This window comes from Pseudorasbora parva, chromosome 2 (genome assembly GCF_024679245.1).
Source record: "Pseudorasbora parva isolate DD20220531a chromosome 2, ASM2467924v1, whole genome shotgun sequence".
In the NCBI taxonomy this organism is placed as follows: Eukaryota; Metazoa; Chordata; class Actinopteri; order Cypriniformes; family Gobionidae; genus Pseudorasbora; species Pseudorasbora parva.
In genome coordinates this window covers 20,761,269-20,775,373 of record NC_090173.1, presented here as the reverse complement: position 1 = coordinate 20,775,373, position 14,105 = coordinate 20,761,269, and the positions used below count along the sequence as shown (strand labels likewise).

The following is a 14,105-nucleotide window of genomic DNA, read 5'->3' as shown; positions in this document are numbered from 1 at the left end:
CTCCAAATTCTGACTCTACCATCTGAATGTCTCAACGGAAATCGAAACCAGGCAACATTTTTCCAGTCTTTCAACTATCCAATTTTGGTGAGATTGTGCAAATTGCAGCCTTTTTCCTGTTTATAATCTAGATGAGTGGTACCCGGTGGGGTCTTTTGCAGTTGTTCTCCATCCGCCTCAAGGTTGTGTGTGTTGTGGCTTCACAAATGCTTTGCTGCATACCTCAGTTGTAATGAGTGGTTATTTCAGTCAAAGTTGCTCTTCTGTCAGCTTCTGTCGGCCCATTCTCCTCTGTGCATTTTCGCCCACGGGACTGCTGCATACTGGTGGTTTCTCCCTTTTCTCACCATTCTTTGTAAACCCTAGAAATGGTTGTGTGTGAAAATCCCAATAACTGAGCAGATTGTGAAATACTCAGACCGGCCCGTCTGGCATCAATAACCATGCCACGCTAAAAATTGCTTAAATCACCTTTCTTTCCCATTCTGACATTCAGTTTGGAGTTCAGGAGATTGTCTAGACCAGGACCACACCCCTAAATGCATTGAAGCAACCGCCATGGGATTGGTTGATTAGATAATTGCATTAATGAGAAATTGAACAGGTGTTCCCAATAATCCTTTATGTGAGTGTATATACAAAATTATATTAATATTGGGCACTTGTGCACTTATTTAAAACCTACTTTCATGTTTTTTAGACCAGAACTAATAATTGAGAATTCTATCCACATAAATTTCTCTTTAGAGAAGTTCTCTTACATTAAGCCATCGTGTAAATAACAGCATAAAAATATCATTGAATAATAGTTATGTGTTGAATAGGATGCAACTGCATTATAGAAATATTGGAAATGTCAGTTGTATTTAGAGGGATTTTAATGATAATTTACAGCTTTGCTGCACACAGCACAGAACAAAAAACAAAGCATAATTCCAATGCGGACCAAATGGTCTTTAACAGGGATAGAGAAAATGAGGACATCTAAAAAAAAATGCAGCTGAAGAAAAGCAAATCCTGGATCTGGAGCACAAACAGTGGGCCGCCCATACGCTGCTAATGGCCATACCTGAAAAACAGAGCAAAATTACATCAGCAACAACAAAGTGAATATTTACAACCAACAAATGACGTGTCAAGAACACCCATGCAACTTTCCAATGATAACGTTCTAGAAAATACTAATAATGGGGGGGAAACTTAAGTAACCTTTAATCAAAATAAATTCCTCTCCCTCTTGCAGCGGTATCTCTTCTCTCATGATGTATTTACTGGCCCAAGGGCAGGACAACCTGTCACTCACATGACATCACAGTCATAGCAAACCACAACCATCCAATCAATTCCAGAGAAGGGATTCCACAAAATCAAGTCCCGCCCTAAATTTAGTCTTGTTCAAGAAGCCGTTACAATCAGATGTCACAATAGGGAAGTAAAGACTATCAAAACTTCCATTTTATGCATTTAACATCAACTAGATTTTTTCTATTAAAGGATTAGCTCACTTCAAAATGAAAATTTCCTGATATTTTACACTCATCACATCTCAGCCAAACCATCCGTCATTTTCACACACACAAAAAAGTATATCGACTTTCTTTTCCGAAAATGACTGATGGTTTGGCTAGATAAGTCCCTATTCCTCGACTGGGATCGTGCAGGTCCTCTGAAGCCCTTTGAAACTGCATTGATTTGGACCTTCAACATTTTGTTTGCCATAGAAGTCTCTAATGTGGAGAAAAATACTGGAATATTTTCCTCAAAAAAACATTACTTTTGACTGAAGAAAGAAAGACATGAACACCTTGGATGAGATGGGGGGTGAGTAAAAGATCAGGAAAATTTCATTTTGAAGTGAACTAAACCTTTAAAACACTCTTTGAATGAAGAAGAAAAAATGTATTTACTTCTGAAACTCCCACTCTCTGTTGTCCAGGGGACACACCTGTCTGGTCTTCAGCCAGCGAGAGATGCAGTGAAAATGAAACGCATGCTGCAGAGCCAAAAGCACACAGTTAGGACCAAAATGAACAGACCTCAAGGCGTGTGTGTGTGTGTGTGTGTGTGTGTGTGTGTGTGTGTGTGTGTGTGTGTGTTAATACTCACATTGCAGACTCCCCAGGCCACTGTACACTCCTCTGATGTAGCTGAAGCCTGATTGGCCTGACACTCTATACCTGAAGGAAATGCAGGTGTTAAAAATGAACTGCACTTAAAGGATCATGACAACTGACTTAATAGCAGTTCACAGTGTGTTAAACAAGAAACAAATTAATGCGGTCAGATTAAAAGATCACAAAGACCAAATGGGAGTTGATACTTACAGAGATCCATAATGTGATTCCTACAAATGGCACAGTTGTCCACCACAATGTCCCAAGCCCACAGAGCCACGGCATTCCACTGCAAAGCAAACAGTTCAACCAATAAGAAGTCTCTTTTTGCTCTTCTAATTTGCTCTCTTTGGTATGATCTGCTTTTAGGGGTGGGGTTTCAGGTGGAACTAGATATGTATCTTTCTATAAATTGTGTGTTTTAATTACGCACGCTTGTTTCAGCTACAGAATAATACAATTGTGACTTTCTATCTCACAATTGCTAGTTCATGTCTCACAATTCTGAGGAAAAGAAAAGTCAGAATTGTGATATTAGTGTTGTAGTACTCGAGACCGGTCTTGGTCAATACAAATGCTCACAAGATCTGGATTTTTATATTATAACGTGATATAATTAAGAAACATCTCAAGAGCAAGAGAACCATTTTCAAAATTTGAGCATGCCTGTAAACTATATATTGATTCTATACAAACATTCAATAAATCTTGTTTTATTATTATTATTATTTATGCATTTGTAATTTACCAATTTAGATGCATCTTCTGTACCACCTCTGCAGTGCAAAGAGGAATTTTTTGATTAGCGATTTCATTTTATTGGTAACAGCTCTATATAGTGTATTATTCTAATTTGATTTATTGATTAAAAATAAGTTATTTCTCAGGCTCTGTGAATCTTTATGAATTTAAGGATTTCTGGTCTTGCTCTTTCCTCAGTCTCGCCCAGCCTTGGTTTTAGCACACTTTGGTCTTGGTATCTTCTTGGTCCTAGATTAAATGGCCTTGACAACAACAATGTGATGTATAAACTTTCAATTCATGAAAGTTAATATCTTAAAAAAAAAAAAAAAAACTGAATTGACATATAAACTCGAAGTTGCAAAAAAAAAAAAAAAAGCTCACAATTCTAAAGGGGAAAAGTCAGAATATGTAATTATACGTTAATATATACCATGGTATTGAATGGTTCAATGAATTATTGAAAAAAAAAAAAAAAAAAAAAAAAAAAATTATATATATATATATATATATATATATATATATATATATATATATATATATATATATATTTAAAACATGGCAATTTAACGTTACTATACTGATACAAGTTCAAAGTGTTAGAATCAGACGAAGCCCAAACCCGTTTGAAATGAATGTTCTGTAGGCGCATTTGATTATTGGAGTCAACGATGCAACGCTTGGAGCCCACATATGGCGTCCAAAAACTGTGTAGATTGGCAGCTCACGGTTTCTGAGTGATTTCATCTGTTTCATTTCTAATGGCCTGGTTTAATAATCTCTCGGATTACGTCGCAAAATTTACTAGAATTCAAATAAAACGTGTTAGGAACGGCCAGGTTACACGTGTCTGCTTGATATCAGATTCTACATATTTTCGGGACATTTTAAAAGCTGGTTGTAATCATAAAATAAAATAAAAAACATTCATCGGTTGAAAATTATGCTATGATGATGTGAAAGAGCAGCGCCGCTAATGCTAACCGGGGATTATAATCACGCCGCTATGGAAGAGTTTAAATGTTAAGAAGACTACAAATATATATGTATGTATAACTAACATCAAATCATTAACATTGGCTTCACAATCGGTTACCTTTTTCACTTCAAAACGCTTCTTACTGGCCCCACTGTTGGCTCCACTTGGGGTGTCCACATCCATCGCGGCCGCCATGTTTGCTAATGGTGTGCTCTCGCGAGAATTAGTGACATCGTTCTTAGTTTAATCATCGGCGATAGGTTATGATTAAAATAAAGAAAAGTTATGTCTTTTTTAGAATTCTGCTTTTATTAACCATATTAATATAATAACAAATTGTTGTTTTTTCCAGAATTTCCAGATTAAAGTTGACTACACTGTTTTGTGGTAAATGGAAAACAGTAGGTTCCACCGAGATTTGAACTCGGATCGCTGGATTCAGAGTCCAGAGTGCTAACCATTACACCATGGAACCAGTCATTTTGTTACATTCCTCATATGTGTAGACATCGTCAAAATAGATTTGTAAGGAAATTCAGAACACATTTTTTTTTTTAAATAAAGGGTTTATTTGAATATACACATTTTTATATTTAAAGATATGCCTAAACAGCTTTCGCTAGACTGGTTCACGGATTATACAAATTAATTATGTTCTGAATAAAAAATTAGAATACAGAATACAGTGTTGACTTTATATATTTGTTAGCTTTACTCATAACCAAATACAACCACAACAGCAATACTACCACATAGTAAATTATACATTTAGTTCAAAAACTCGATGACACATTTCCTTGATAATTCATGGTTGCTTTCCTCTTTTTTTCTTGTTAGGCCTGGTTGTTTTCAGGGCTTGGAATTGTTTGAGTTTGTTAGACTTATTTTTCTTTGGTGCTGCTGTCAGTTTGGTCTTTGCTGGTTTAGGATTAGATTCAAATGGTATAAGTCTGGCCTTTGCTGTGGTCTGGATGAGTTTGTGTTTGTTGGGTTTAGGGGCTTTGATGAGGATGGTGGTCTCATTGAAGGAACAAGTATTTTCTTTAGAACAGTTCTTAAAGATGGCCGCCTCTATCACAGACTGGCCTCGCAGTTCAGGGGGGTAACCGCACACAGCCTCAACCTTAAGACGCGCTCTTTCCAACCATCTGAAAGAAAGAGCGGGATGGATGGATGGATGGATGGATGGATGATAGATAGATAGATAGATAGATAGACAGACAGACAGACAGACAGATATATAGATAGACAGACAGACAGACAGACAGACAGACAGACAGACAGACAGACATGAATTTTCATTGGTGTGCAATCTCACCTATAAAATGGTAGCAATTTGCAGTCACACATTAGCGGATTTTTGTTGAGAGTGAGGTTTTGAAGGCCAGTCAGAGGTGATAGGTCAGGCATTTCCTCCAACTGATTCTCTTCCAGAGACAGAGAGAGCAGACCAGGACCAAACCCTGCCAGAGACCTGGCACTCATCTATGAACCACAAATCACAAAGAAGAAAGAGAGAGAACGTTGCCCATTACAGAGATTAGTTAAAGCAAAGATTACCTGTTGATTATTTATCATTCAATAATGCATGTAATAAAATATATTGTGTAGTTTGTAAAATAAAACAGCACAGCATCTCCTCTACCTTTTGAAGACCCATTTTATCAATGTGCAGATGCTTTAGACTTCCAGCCACTGTCCGAAATGCATTTGGCCCAATCCAGCGAATCGGATTCCCTGAGAGGCGGATCTCTGTTAAAAGAGGAGCGTGGCCTAGAGCATCACTCTGCACTTCCCTTAGCAAATTAGCTCCAAGATGAAGGACGTCCAGTTTGGGTGCTGGATCCAGAGCTTTTGGCACTATGGTTGCGATGGTGTTATTGTTGAGGTAGAGGCTTGTCAGCTGAGGGACAGTGGAAAGGAGCCCTGAAGGCTCTAGTTTAGCTATGAGGTTTCTCTCCAGATGCAGCTCGAGGAGTTTGGGAATGTGAGCTAGTGCAGCTGAAGAAGGAAAATGAGTGAGCTTATTGCCTTCTAGGTGAAGGTACATGATCTCATGGGCACCTTTAAAGGCTTTGGCATCCAGGGAGGACAGCTGGTTGTCGGACATGTAGAGGTACATTAAGGCCTTCATGCCCTGGAAAGCTCCACCCTCAATATCATGGATCTTGCAGCGATCCAGGTGAAGCGACACCACCTTGGGGACGCCGGCGAAACTGTTGCGAGGTAGATAATGAAAATGGTTCCCACGCATGTCAAGCAGAAGTGTGCTGCCAGCGAAACCAGTGGGCACTTTAGTGTGACCACGGTCCTCACATGTAGCGTGCTGAGCTCCAGCCTTGATAGTGAGAGTAAGGATAACAGAAAATGAGTTGAGACAGAGATATTTAGAGTACATTAAGAATAAATAACTATTCCCTCCACCCTTCTCCAACCCTTTCTCACCTCACACTGGCAATTCTTTGGGCATTTGCTCTCTCTCTTTGGCTTGACTGTTGGCACTGTCTTTTCGCCCACTCCATCTCCTTTTTCTTCTTTTTCAATCACATCCTGTGGTCTGCAGCGGAGGTCTTGTTCTTGAACATTTTCTAGAGGTTCATCTGAGAGGTGTGGCGGCCAAGCACAGGCCCCATAGAGTTTGATTCCTGAGCTCAGCGCCCATGTCTTTATCCTTCGCAGTAAACATGTACATCTGATGGGGTTCCCTAAAAGACAATGATTGAGAGAGAGATCACATTGCAGTCTGATTTTAAAATCATTAGAATCTTTATTAAATTAATAATAAATGACATACTCTTCAGAATTACAGACATGTAAATAATATATAGATAATATACAACAGGGGTTTTCAATTAAAGTTCCAAGAGGTCCGGTCTCTATATTTCCTTCCCAGTGGAGATCCAGACAATACATTTTTTTGGAATAGTTACTTCAAACAGTCAAACTAGTCATCAAAGATGAGTATGATTGGACCATCAGAGCCAAAGCAGTAATGTTTGAAGGAAAAAACAAACAAAACACACCATTTAAGCCCAGTTGGATACGACCATTAAAAGGTAAGATCAGATGATTTTTACGTTTAGATAAGAATGCAGAAGGGATTCTTCTATGGGCTCTGGGAATATGGGAAGGGATTCTTCCCATATTCTATGGGCTCTAACGTATTACAGTTTTTCTCCGTCGCTTTGGTACATTTCTCAGATGAGAATTGAAATTCTCAAAACTACCTGTTCAATTCTCACATCATTGTGTCACTTGTGCACATTAAAAAAGTCGTTTCTCATTACTTTGAACAAGTTGCAAATGCTTTGGTACATCCATGCAAATGATTATGTACAATTCTCTGTTGTTTCCTACATTATCAGTTGCTTATGTCATGTTTATCAAAATGTATAATATTGGGTCTCTATTGAATAGTCTCACCCCCCACAACATTTAGGCACAAGCTCATAGCATAAGTCTTTACATGCAAAATTGTTGAACAAGTTATCATAATATGTCAAGCATATTTCTATACTTTCTATATTTCCATTAGACTTTTTTCTAAATCTGTCCTGAATTGGTAAATTGCTCCCAGGTGAATCTTGACTTTCTCTAACGAAGGTGCTTCTCATGAAACATCCACTAGCAGATAGTTATATATATATATATATATATATATATATATATATATATATATATATATATATATATATATATATATATATATATATATATATATATATATAAATATTATATATATATATATATATATATATATATATATATATATATATATATATATATATATATATATATATATATATATGATGTTTCAGCACTGCATGTACAGTTTTTCCTATGTTCACATTTCTTCTTTAGGTTTTTTTGTGTACTATTCAGTTACTAATTTACTCACCTCATGTTGTTCCAAACCTGTATGACTTTCTTTCTTTTGCTGAACACAAAAGAAGATATTTTGAAGAATGTTTGTAACCAGACAGGTGATGGTAGTCATTGACTTACATCATATTTTTTCATACTATATAATGGTATGAAATATTTTTTCATAAATATAAATTTTAAAAAAATAATAATATGTTTTTTAATATATATCATATTTTTCATACTATCAATGGGTGCCGTCAACTATTTCATTACCAATATTCTTCAAAAAATCTTTTCAACAGAAGAAAATTCATACAGGTTTGGAACAACTTGTTCCAAGTAAATTTTGACAAAAATTTCATTTTGGGGTGAACTATCCCTTTAAAAGTTTAAATATAATTGAATGCTGAATGTTAAATAATATAAAATAAAAAAGTTTGTATTATTATTGTCATTCAATTACGTTAATAATATTATAAAAGTGTATACAATTAAATTTTATATTAATATAATTTTGTATTGATTCTATATATAAACACAAAAATGTGCTGTGTGTGTGTGTGTGTGTGTGTGTGTGTGTGTGTGTGTGTGTGTGTGTGTGTGTGTGTGTGTGTGTGTGTGTGTGTGTGTGTGTGTGTGTGTGTGTGTGTGTAAAGAATACAAAGCATTCAAAATAATAAATAATCAAGTAATTGCAATGTTTGTTATGTAAATATAATATTGACTAAAAAGCGTGGTAACGCAGTAAATACTGAGAGACCACTGGCACAGTGCTGTATTCATGGTTACCGGTGAGGTTAAGGCTGGTGAGCAGCGAGGGCCCTGTGAGGGACTGTATGTAAGGGAGCTGGTTGTAGCTCAGGTCCACGTGAGAGAGGAAGGGAGATAGAGACAGAGCCGACTCAGACAGGTCCTGCAGGGCCATGTGGTTCAAAGACAGATGTGTAAGTTTAGGCATCGACACACTCTCCTCCACCAGATATGTCATGGGGTTGAAACTCAGATCTAGATGAGTCAGCTCCAACAATCTGAGTGAAAAAGAGAGAAACAGAGAATATCAAACAGTGTTTAAAGTTTGCCAATTTCTGTGCCAGAATAAAATATAATTCAGTGGTCGAGTGTGTTACCTGGTCATAGTTTTGGTAGGAAAGTATTGGAGTTCATTATGGTCCAGGTTTAAGTGAGTAAGTGCAAGAAGACCACCAAAGGCTTCGTTCGCAAGATTATTTAGGGAGTTATAACTCAAACGCAATAACTGGATATTTAACATTCCCTAGAAGACACAGATATTTATGAATTATTCAGGAAGAAAATTATTTATATGTCAAAATGGTCTACAAGAGAAAAAAAAGCATTACCCTTTCATACCAACCATCAAAATATAAATTAATTAATTCAGATTGAACTGGTAAGTTTTGTAATGCTTTTGAAAGAGGTCTCTTGTGCTCAACAAAGCAACATTTACTTATTAACTTCTTTTAAAAGTAAAAAAAATATCTTACTGACCCCAAACTTTTGAACACTAGTGTACCTGGAATGCCATGTTGGGGAGGTAGACAAGTTGGTTATGAGTGAGGGAGAGCAGGTTTAAAGAGTTTAAAGCAGCAAACGCTCCAGGGTGGATCTCTTCAATGCGGTTCCGGTCTAAATACAACTGCTTCAGTGATGATAAGCCATCAAATGATTCCTACAGGAGGGGAGAGAGTAAAAAACATAGATAAAAACACACACAAATCTAAAATGAACACGCTTTCACATCTCAAAGAAGATACCTGGCACAAACCTGGTAGAGGATGTCAATGTTGTTGTTAGTGAGGTCGAGCTGCACCAAACGAGAAAGTCCCCGAAACGCCCCCTCTCGTACAGACTGGATACTGCATCTCTGTAGGTTCAGCTGGGTCAGGTAGGGGGTGTGTTTGAAAGCACTTTTAGCCAGCTCCCCAAGATTATTCCTCTTCAGGTCCAATTTCACTGTGATCTGAGATCAAAAGAATTACAAATACTGCATATGAAGATGTTGATCCCCATGCTTATAATAATGCTAAGAGATCATATACAGGTATGTGTCACGTATGTGTTTAGTGTGCATCTCGATTAGCTCCCTTGGTCAGTAATCAGGGCACTGATCAGGGAGTCGGCCATTTTAAGTGCTATCTTAATTGCAAAATCCTTCCAATGCATAAGTTGTGAAGCGTGAAACATAAATCATGTGACCCAACTCACTACACATAATGACACACGATAGATGACTTTTAAAATATAAAGTCATTATTTTATTATATTTCAACATAAACATACTAAACAGGTAATGAACATAATCTAGCTAACATTTATAATTTATTAACGGCTGAAATGTTGCACATATATAACAAGCAATGTACCTTGAAAAACATTTAAGAATAATGTCAGAAAGATATCAGTTCTGCTGTAGTTTATGAATACCAGTATAGTGGTGTTGTACAATGAGGACGTCATGTCACCGGAAATAGTCAGGTGTTTAAATGTGTATTGAGCCAGGGTCAATTTTACTGTCTGAGCCAGGGTCCTTAACAGTGTCCTAATTTGTGTACACGATTACTTATTCACGAATGATGACCTAGAAAGCTAAGTAGCTGGTTGAGACGCACCCATATTGTCTTTTAGGCATAGACTGTAAAACGATGTACTAAAAACAGAAGCGGTTTTCCTTTTGCTTTCGAGGTTTTCAAAAGCTTGTGGTTTTAGGCCCCTAAAACGCTGTTGTCGTGTAAATTAATGTCCAAAATCCATAAAATACTTTTATTTGAAAACGGTGTCGTGTAAAAAATAGTTGTTCTGTTTTCCTGTGTTCCCTTTGCTTGTTTGTTTCCATGGTTTCAGATTATTTACGCACCTGTTTCTATTCAAGTTAATTATCTTACCCTTGCTGTGTCCAAAATCGCCCCCATACCCTCATTCAATTTTCCCTACATTATTCCACTAATTTAGTCCACTTGAAGGAGTGAATAAAATGAGTGATTTTCAGACATTGAGTGCCACATAGTTTGTGCTCCCTGTATTATAATCATTTGAAACGTACACTGTAAAAAATTTGTGGTGTTTTTTGTTGGTTCAACTTAAAAAAGTAAGTAACCTGGTTGCCTTAAAATTTTGAGTTTATTGAAATTAAAAATGTGAGTTGATACAATGAAGGAAATTTGTTTAATAATTAGAAACTCAAAATATTTTTGTATCTGAACCACATAAAAAATGTGATAAATCATAAAAATAGCACTATTTGGCATGTTTCACTGTGTCATCAGAAATAACACACACATTATTACCCAATATGCTTACAAAATCTTTTAATAATCTTTTAACAAAGTTTGTCGATTCTCAAAAAATGTTCATTGTATTAACTCTGTATGTATAAAACCGTAATTAAACAATTAATTTAATAATCACTTAAAAAATAATTTATAGCTGTATGATATTACCAGCACAGTTTGGAAAATGAATGATTCAGCTGCGGGCGCCATCTTCTGGCGAGATGCGGGAATTCATCAAGGAGGTAATCTAGCACTCGGAAAGTGTTCCACCCATTGCTAACCAAGCCATCACCTGCTGTTAGGATCCCATTGACTCCCATTCATTTTTGAGTCACTTTGACAGTGAATAACTTTACATCTGAGGCGTTTAAAGACTCCATTTGTCCATTGTTTATTTCTAAAGAAACACGACAATGCATAAGATGCTCCGTTACCTTGTATCTTACACTATCGCCCCGTAGAAGCTGTTTTTGTAAAAATAGGCTAACGATTGCGTCATAACCAACGCAACTCTGTCGCACAGTTGAGAAATTACCGTATAGACCTGAGGAGACGCTCAGAAGCAATCTTTTACTGTCTATGAGACAGTCGGGGGGACGTGGAGACATAAAGTCTGATAAAGTCAAGGGGGAAGAATGGGGAGAAGCCCGTAGTGAGCCAAAAGCAACGGGAGAAAATATTTAAACAACGTGATTCAGATTTCACTTTCCACATCTACTAGAAGACCTACAGCTATCAGACAGGTTGCTCACGTCACATCTACGTCATCAAGCTCAGTCTGATACTGCGCAGTTCGCTCAGCCATCAGGAAGTGAGTGCTTCTAATTGACTTTCTTTTCCGCCGTTGGGGTCGCTGTGTCCATTTCTTTTACAGTCTATGGAATTCATTAAGTGCGTGACTCTCACAGTGCATTATGGGTATTCTCTAGCTGTTGAGCTTACAGCTGCATTCCACTTCACTTTTAGGCCCCGTCCCAAATGGCACACTTCATGTGCGTTTTCGGTCTTGTGGACTTACTATGGGTGCTGCGTGCGTGTGTCCGTAAAGGTCACGAGACCGCAGGGTGTCTCATTTTAGGTATCAGAAATGTGCAGATCAACAAAATTAAACTGCTTAATAATTACAACAACAAAAACAACTTTTACACTGAAAGGCAGTTCAGGTAGCCTGGGAAAACCCAGACAACTTCTAGCCAATTTAGATTTGCCCTGCAAGTAGTCTGGCAAAGAGCCCATTCAAACCAAACCCATTTCTAATCCATCAAAATCGCGGGACCAATCAGAAACGTTGGGTCGGGCTTTACACGATGACAACAGCACAAGCAGGATCAGGATGCCGCTGTCGAATATCACTTTTTCGAATCGTGTCTGTTTAAAGCGGTTTAAACTTTTCCTTTTTGTTAAAACCCGAGCAAAGAACAACACTTGGCTACCAGATGTGGATTACACCGGCTACTGATGAGGAGGATAGGGAGTGTAACACCACACACACCTCTGGATCTGACCTTTCTGTGATTTCCTCACACTAGATCTGGCATTCATGTAACAATTGTAAATAATTAACTAGCGTAACTATGCTCAAGTCTGAAAATGTTCTAACACATCTGATATGACTAAATTTGAATAAAGTTAGTGAGACACAATTTTCCAAAGACTCAATATTATATTTTATTTTCAAAATATTGCAAATTGCGTTCTAATCGCAATACAAATGCCTTACAACGGGGGCAGAGGCGATCAGAGCTCGATGCTTTCTGTTCGACCGTCAATCCGAGATGTTTACGTCGGTCTGAGGTGCATTAGGGTTTCCAAATTTTGCAAAAATGTTGATGGAGTGGCGGTGGACACCAGCTATTATCATATTTATTTTACAACAATGGCAAAAGTCGTCAGAAGCCATTGCAAAATCTTCCTCGAAATCACAAACAGAGAATTGCTGTCAGTCTCAGATGTTTCTCAGTCGCTCTGCAATCGCTGTGATTGGATTTAGGTCTATCCAACTGTGCCCAGAGGCATTTGAGCAACGTCTGTTGATGACACCCCTTTGGAAATGATTTGTCTATGAAGCTTTGCCAGATCATCACTCAGTTACTACTGAGAAGGGTCTGGTTTAACCAGGCTCTAGTTCACGATGCCAAAATATATAAAAGGAATAAAGTTTCAAACATTCCTTTATTCCTGAGTCCATTTGAATCTCATATAATGGCATGCATCTTCTGCTTGTTTGATGAAGCCTAAGCAAAACAAACTTCTTAGGATCATTCAATTAACTAATATAATTATTTTAAGACACAAGTATGATTTTCATGTGGTTTCTTCAATGAATGTGGAAAGTCCCACTCACCTCGTTTATAGTAGGTGGAATATGTGTGAGATTCTTCCCAGTGCACGTCACAGTGAGCTTTGTGTTGTCACAGACGCAGACGCGCGGACACTTCGCAGTCTGACCCGCAGGCACAGAGGTCATTAGAAACAGAAGCAGACAAGCCACTATCCGCATCATGGCAGCAACCTCCTCCAACTGAAGGACTACAATGGAAACTGCAATGATTATTATGTGCATTTGAACATAATGGGGAAAAAATATACTGACAAGCTGGTAGAACGTTTTTGTTGTTGTATTTTCTATATACGTAGGTGCAAAGAATTTAGCCTGTCCATTTATTTATGTACATGACATTTTAATATAAAAATGAAAAATGACACTACCATTCAAAAGTTTGTGGTTAGTACATGTTTATAAATGCTTTTGAAAGTAGTATGCTTGGCAAGGCTGCATTTATATGATTAAAGTGTAAAAATACTGATGTAAAACAAAGATATTGGGAAATATTATTAGCATTATTTAAAGAGTGGGGATTTACAATCCATTTTCTTGTAATGAAAGTGTATATATTCAAGTATTTCTGTTACAAAGTCTGTAATTGGTATCTGAGGGGGGACTGAGGATCTGACCCATGTTAGCAGTGCAGTGACAGTGTTTGCTCATCATTTATCCCAGCTTCCAGAGAATAAATATGTACTTTTTTTTAAATTAATTATTTTGCTCCTACAACCAAATTATTCAAGAGCCATATTTTGCAGAAAGAGAATTGTCAGTTTTAACTATTCTTATAC

General features: G+C 37.2%; 2 protein-coding genes and 1 non-coding gene across 6 annotated transcripts in view; all 3 read right to left on the bottom strand.

Annotated features, from left to right (window-relative positions):
- Positions 1-860: 860 nt before the first annotated feature.
- On the bottom strand, positions 861-4,106 carry rbx1 (ring-box 1, E3 ubiquitin protein ligase). Its single transcript, XM_067428835.1, has 5 exons — positions 3,952-4,106; positions 2,325-2,403; positions 2,107-2,177; positions 1,908-1,993; positions 861-1,069 (listed from the first exon to the last, which is right to left on the bottom strand). Exons 1-5 carry the CDS (start codon positions 4,027-4,029, stop codon positions 1,057-1,059), a joined length of 327 nt encoding a protein of 108 aa, XP_067284936.1. The 5' UTR covers positions 4,030-4,106; the 3' UTR covers positions 861-1,056.
- A 131-nt stretch (positions 4,107-4,237) lies between these two features.
- On the bottom strand, positions 4,238-4,309 carry trnaq-cug (transfer RNA glutamine (anticodon CUG)). The gene has a single exon. It is a non-coding gene; the product is annotated as a tRNA-Gln (tRNA).
- Positions 4,310-4,479: 170 nt separating this feature from the next.
- Positions 4,480-14,105, bottom strand: part of chadla (chondroadherin-like a) — a 19,369-nt gene continuing 9,743 nt past the window's right edge. For 3 of the 4 annotated variants that reach the window (XM_067459409.1, XM_067459427.1, XM_067459418.1), the window contains 9 exons: positions 13,333-13,517; positions 9,485-9,679; positions 9,233-9,388; positions 8,829-8,974; positions 8,491-8,729; positions 6,280-6,539; positions 5,480-6,172; positions 5,153-5,319; positions 4,480-4,982 (listed from right to left, as the gene is read on the bottom strand). In XM_067459409.1, the coding sequence (XP_067315510.1) occupies positions 4,640-4,982; positions 5,153-5,319; positions 5,480-6,172; positions 6,280-6,539; positions 8,491-8,729; positions 8,829-8,974; positions 9,233-9,388; positions 9,485-9,679; positions 13,333-13,491 (2,358 nt within the window). In that variant the 5' untranslated portion in view covers positions 13,492-13,517 and the 3' untranslated portion in view covers positions 4,480-4,639. The remainder of the gene's footprint in view (positions 4,983-5,152; positions 5,320-5,479; positions 6,173-6,279; positions 6,540-8,490; positions 8,730-8,828; positions 8,975-9,232; positions 9,389-9,484; positions 9,680-13,332; positions 13,518-14,105) is intronic. The other variant, XM_067459434.1, reaches the window with a different exon arrangement.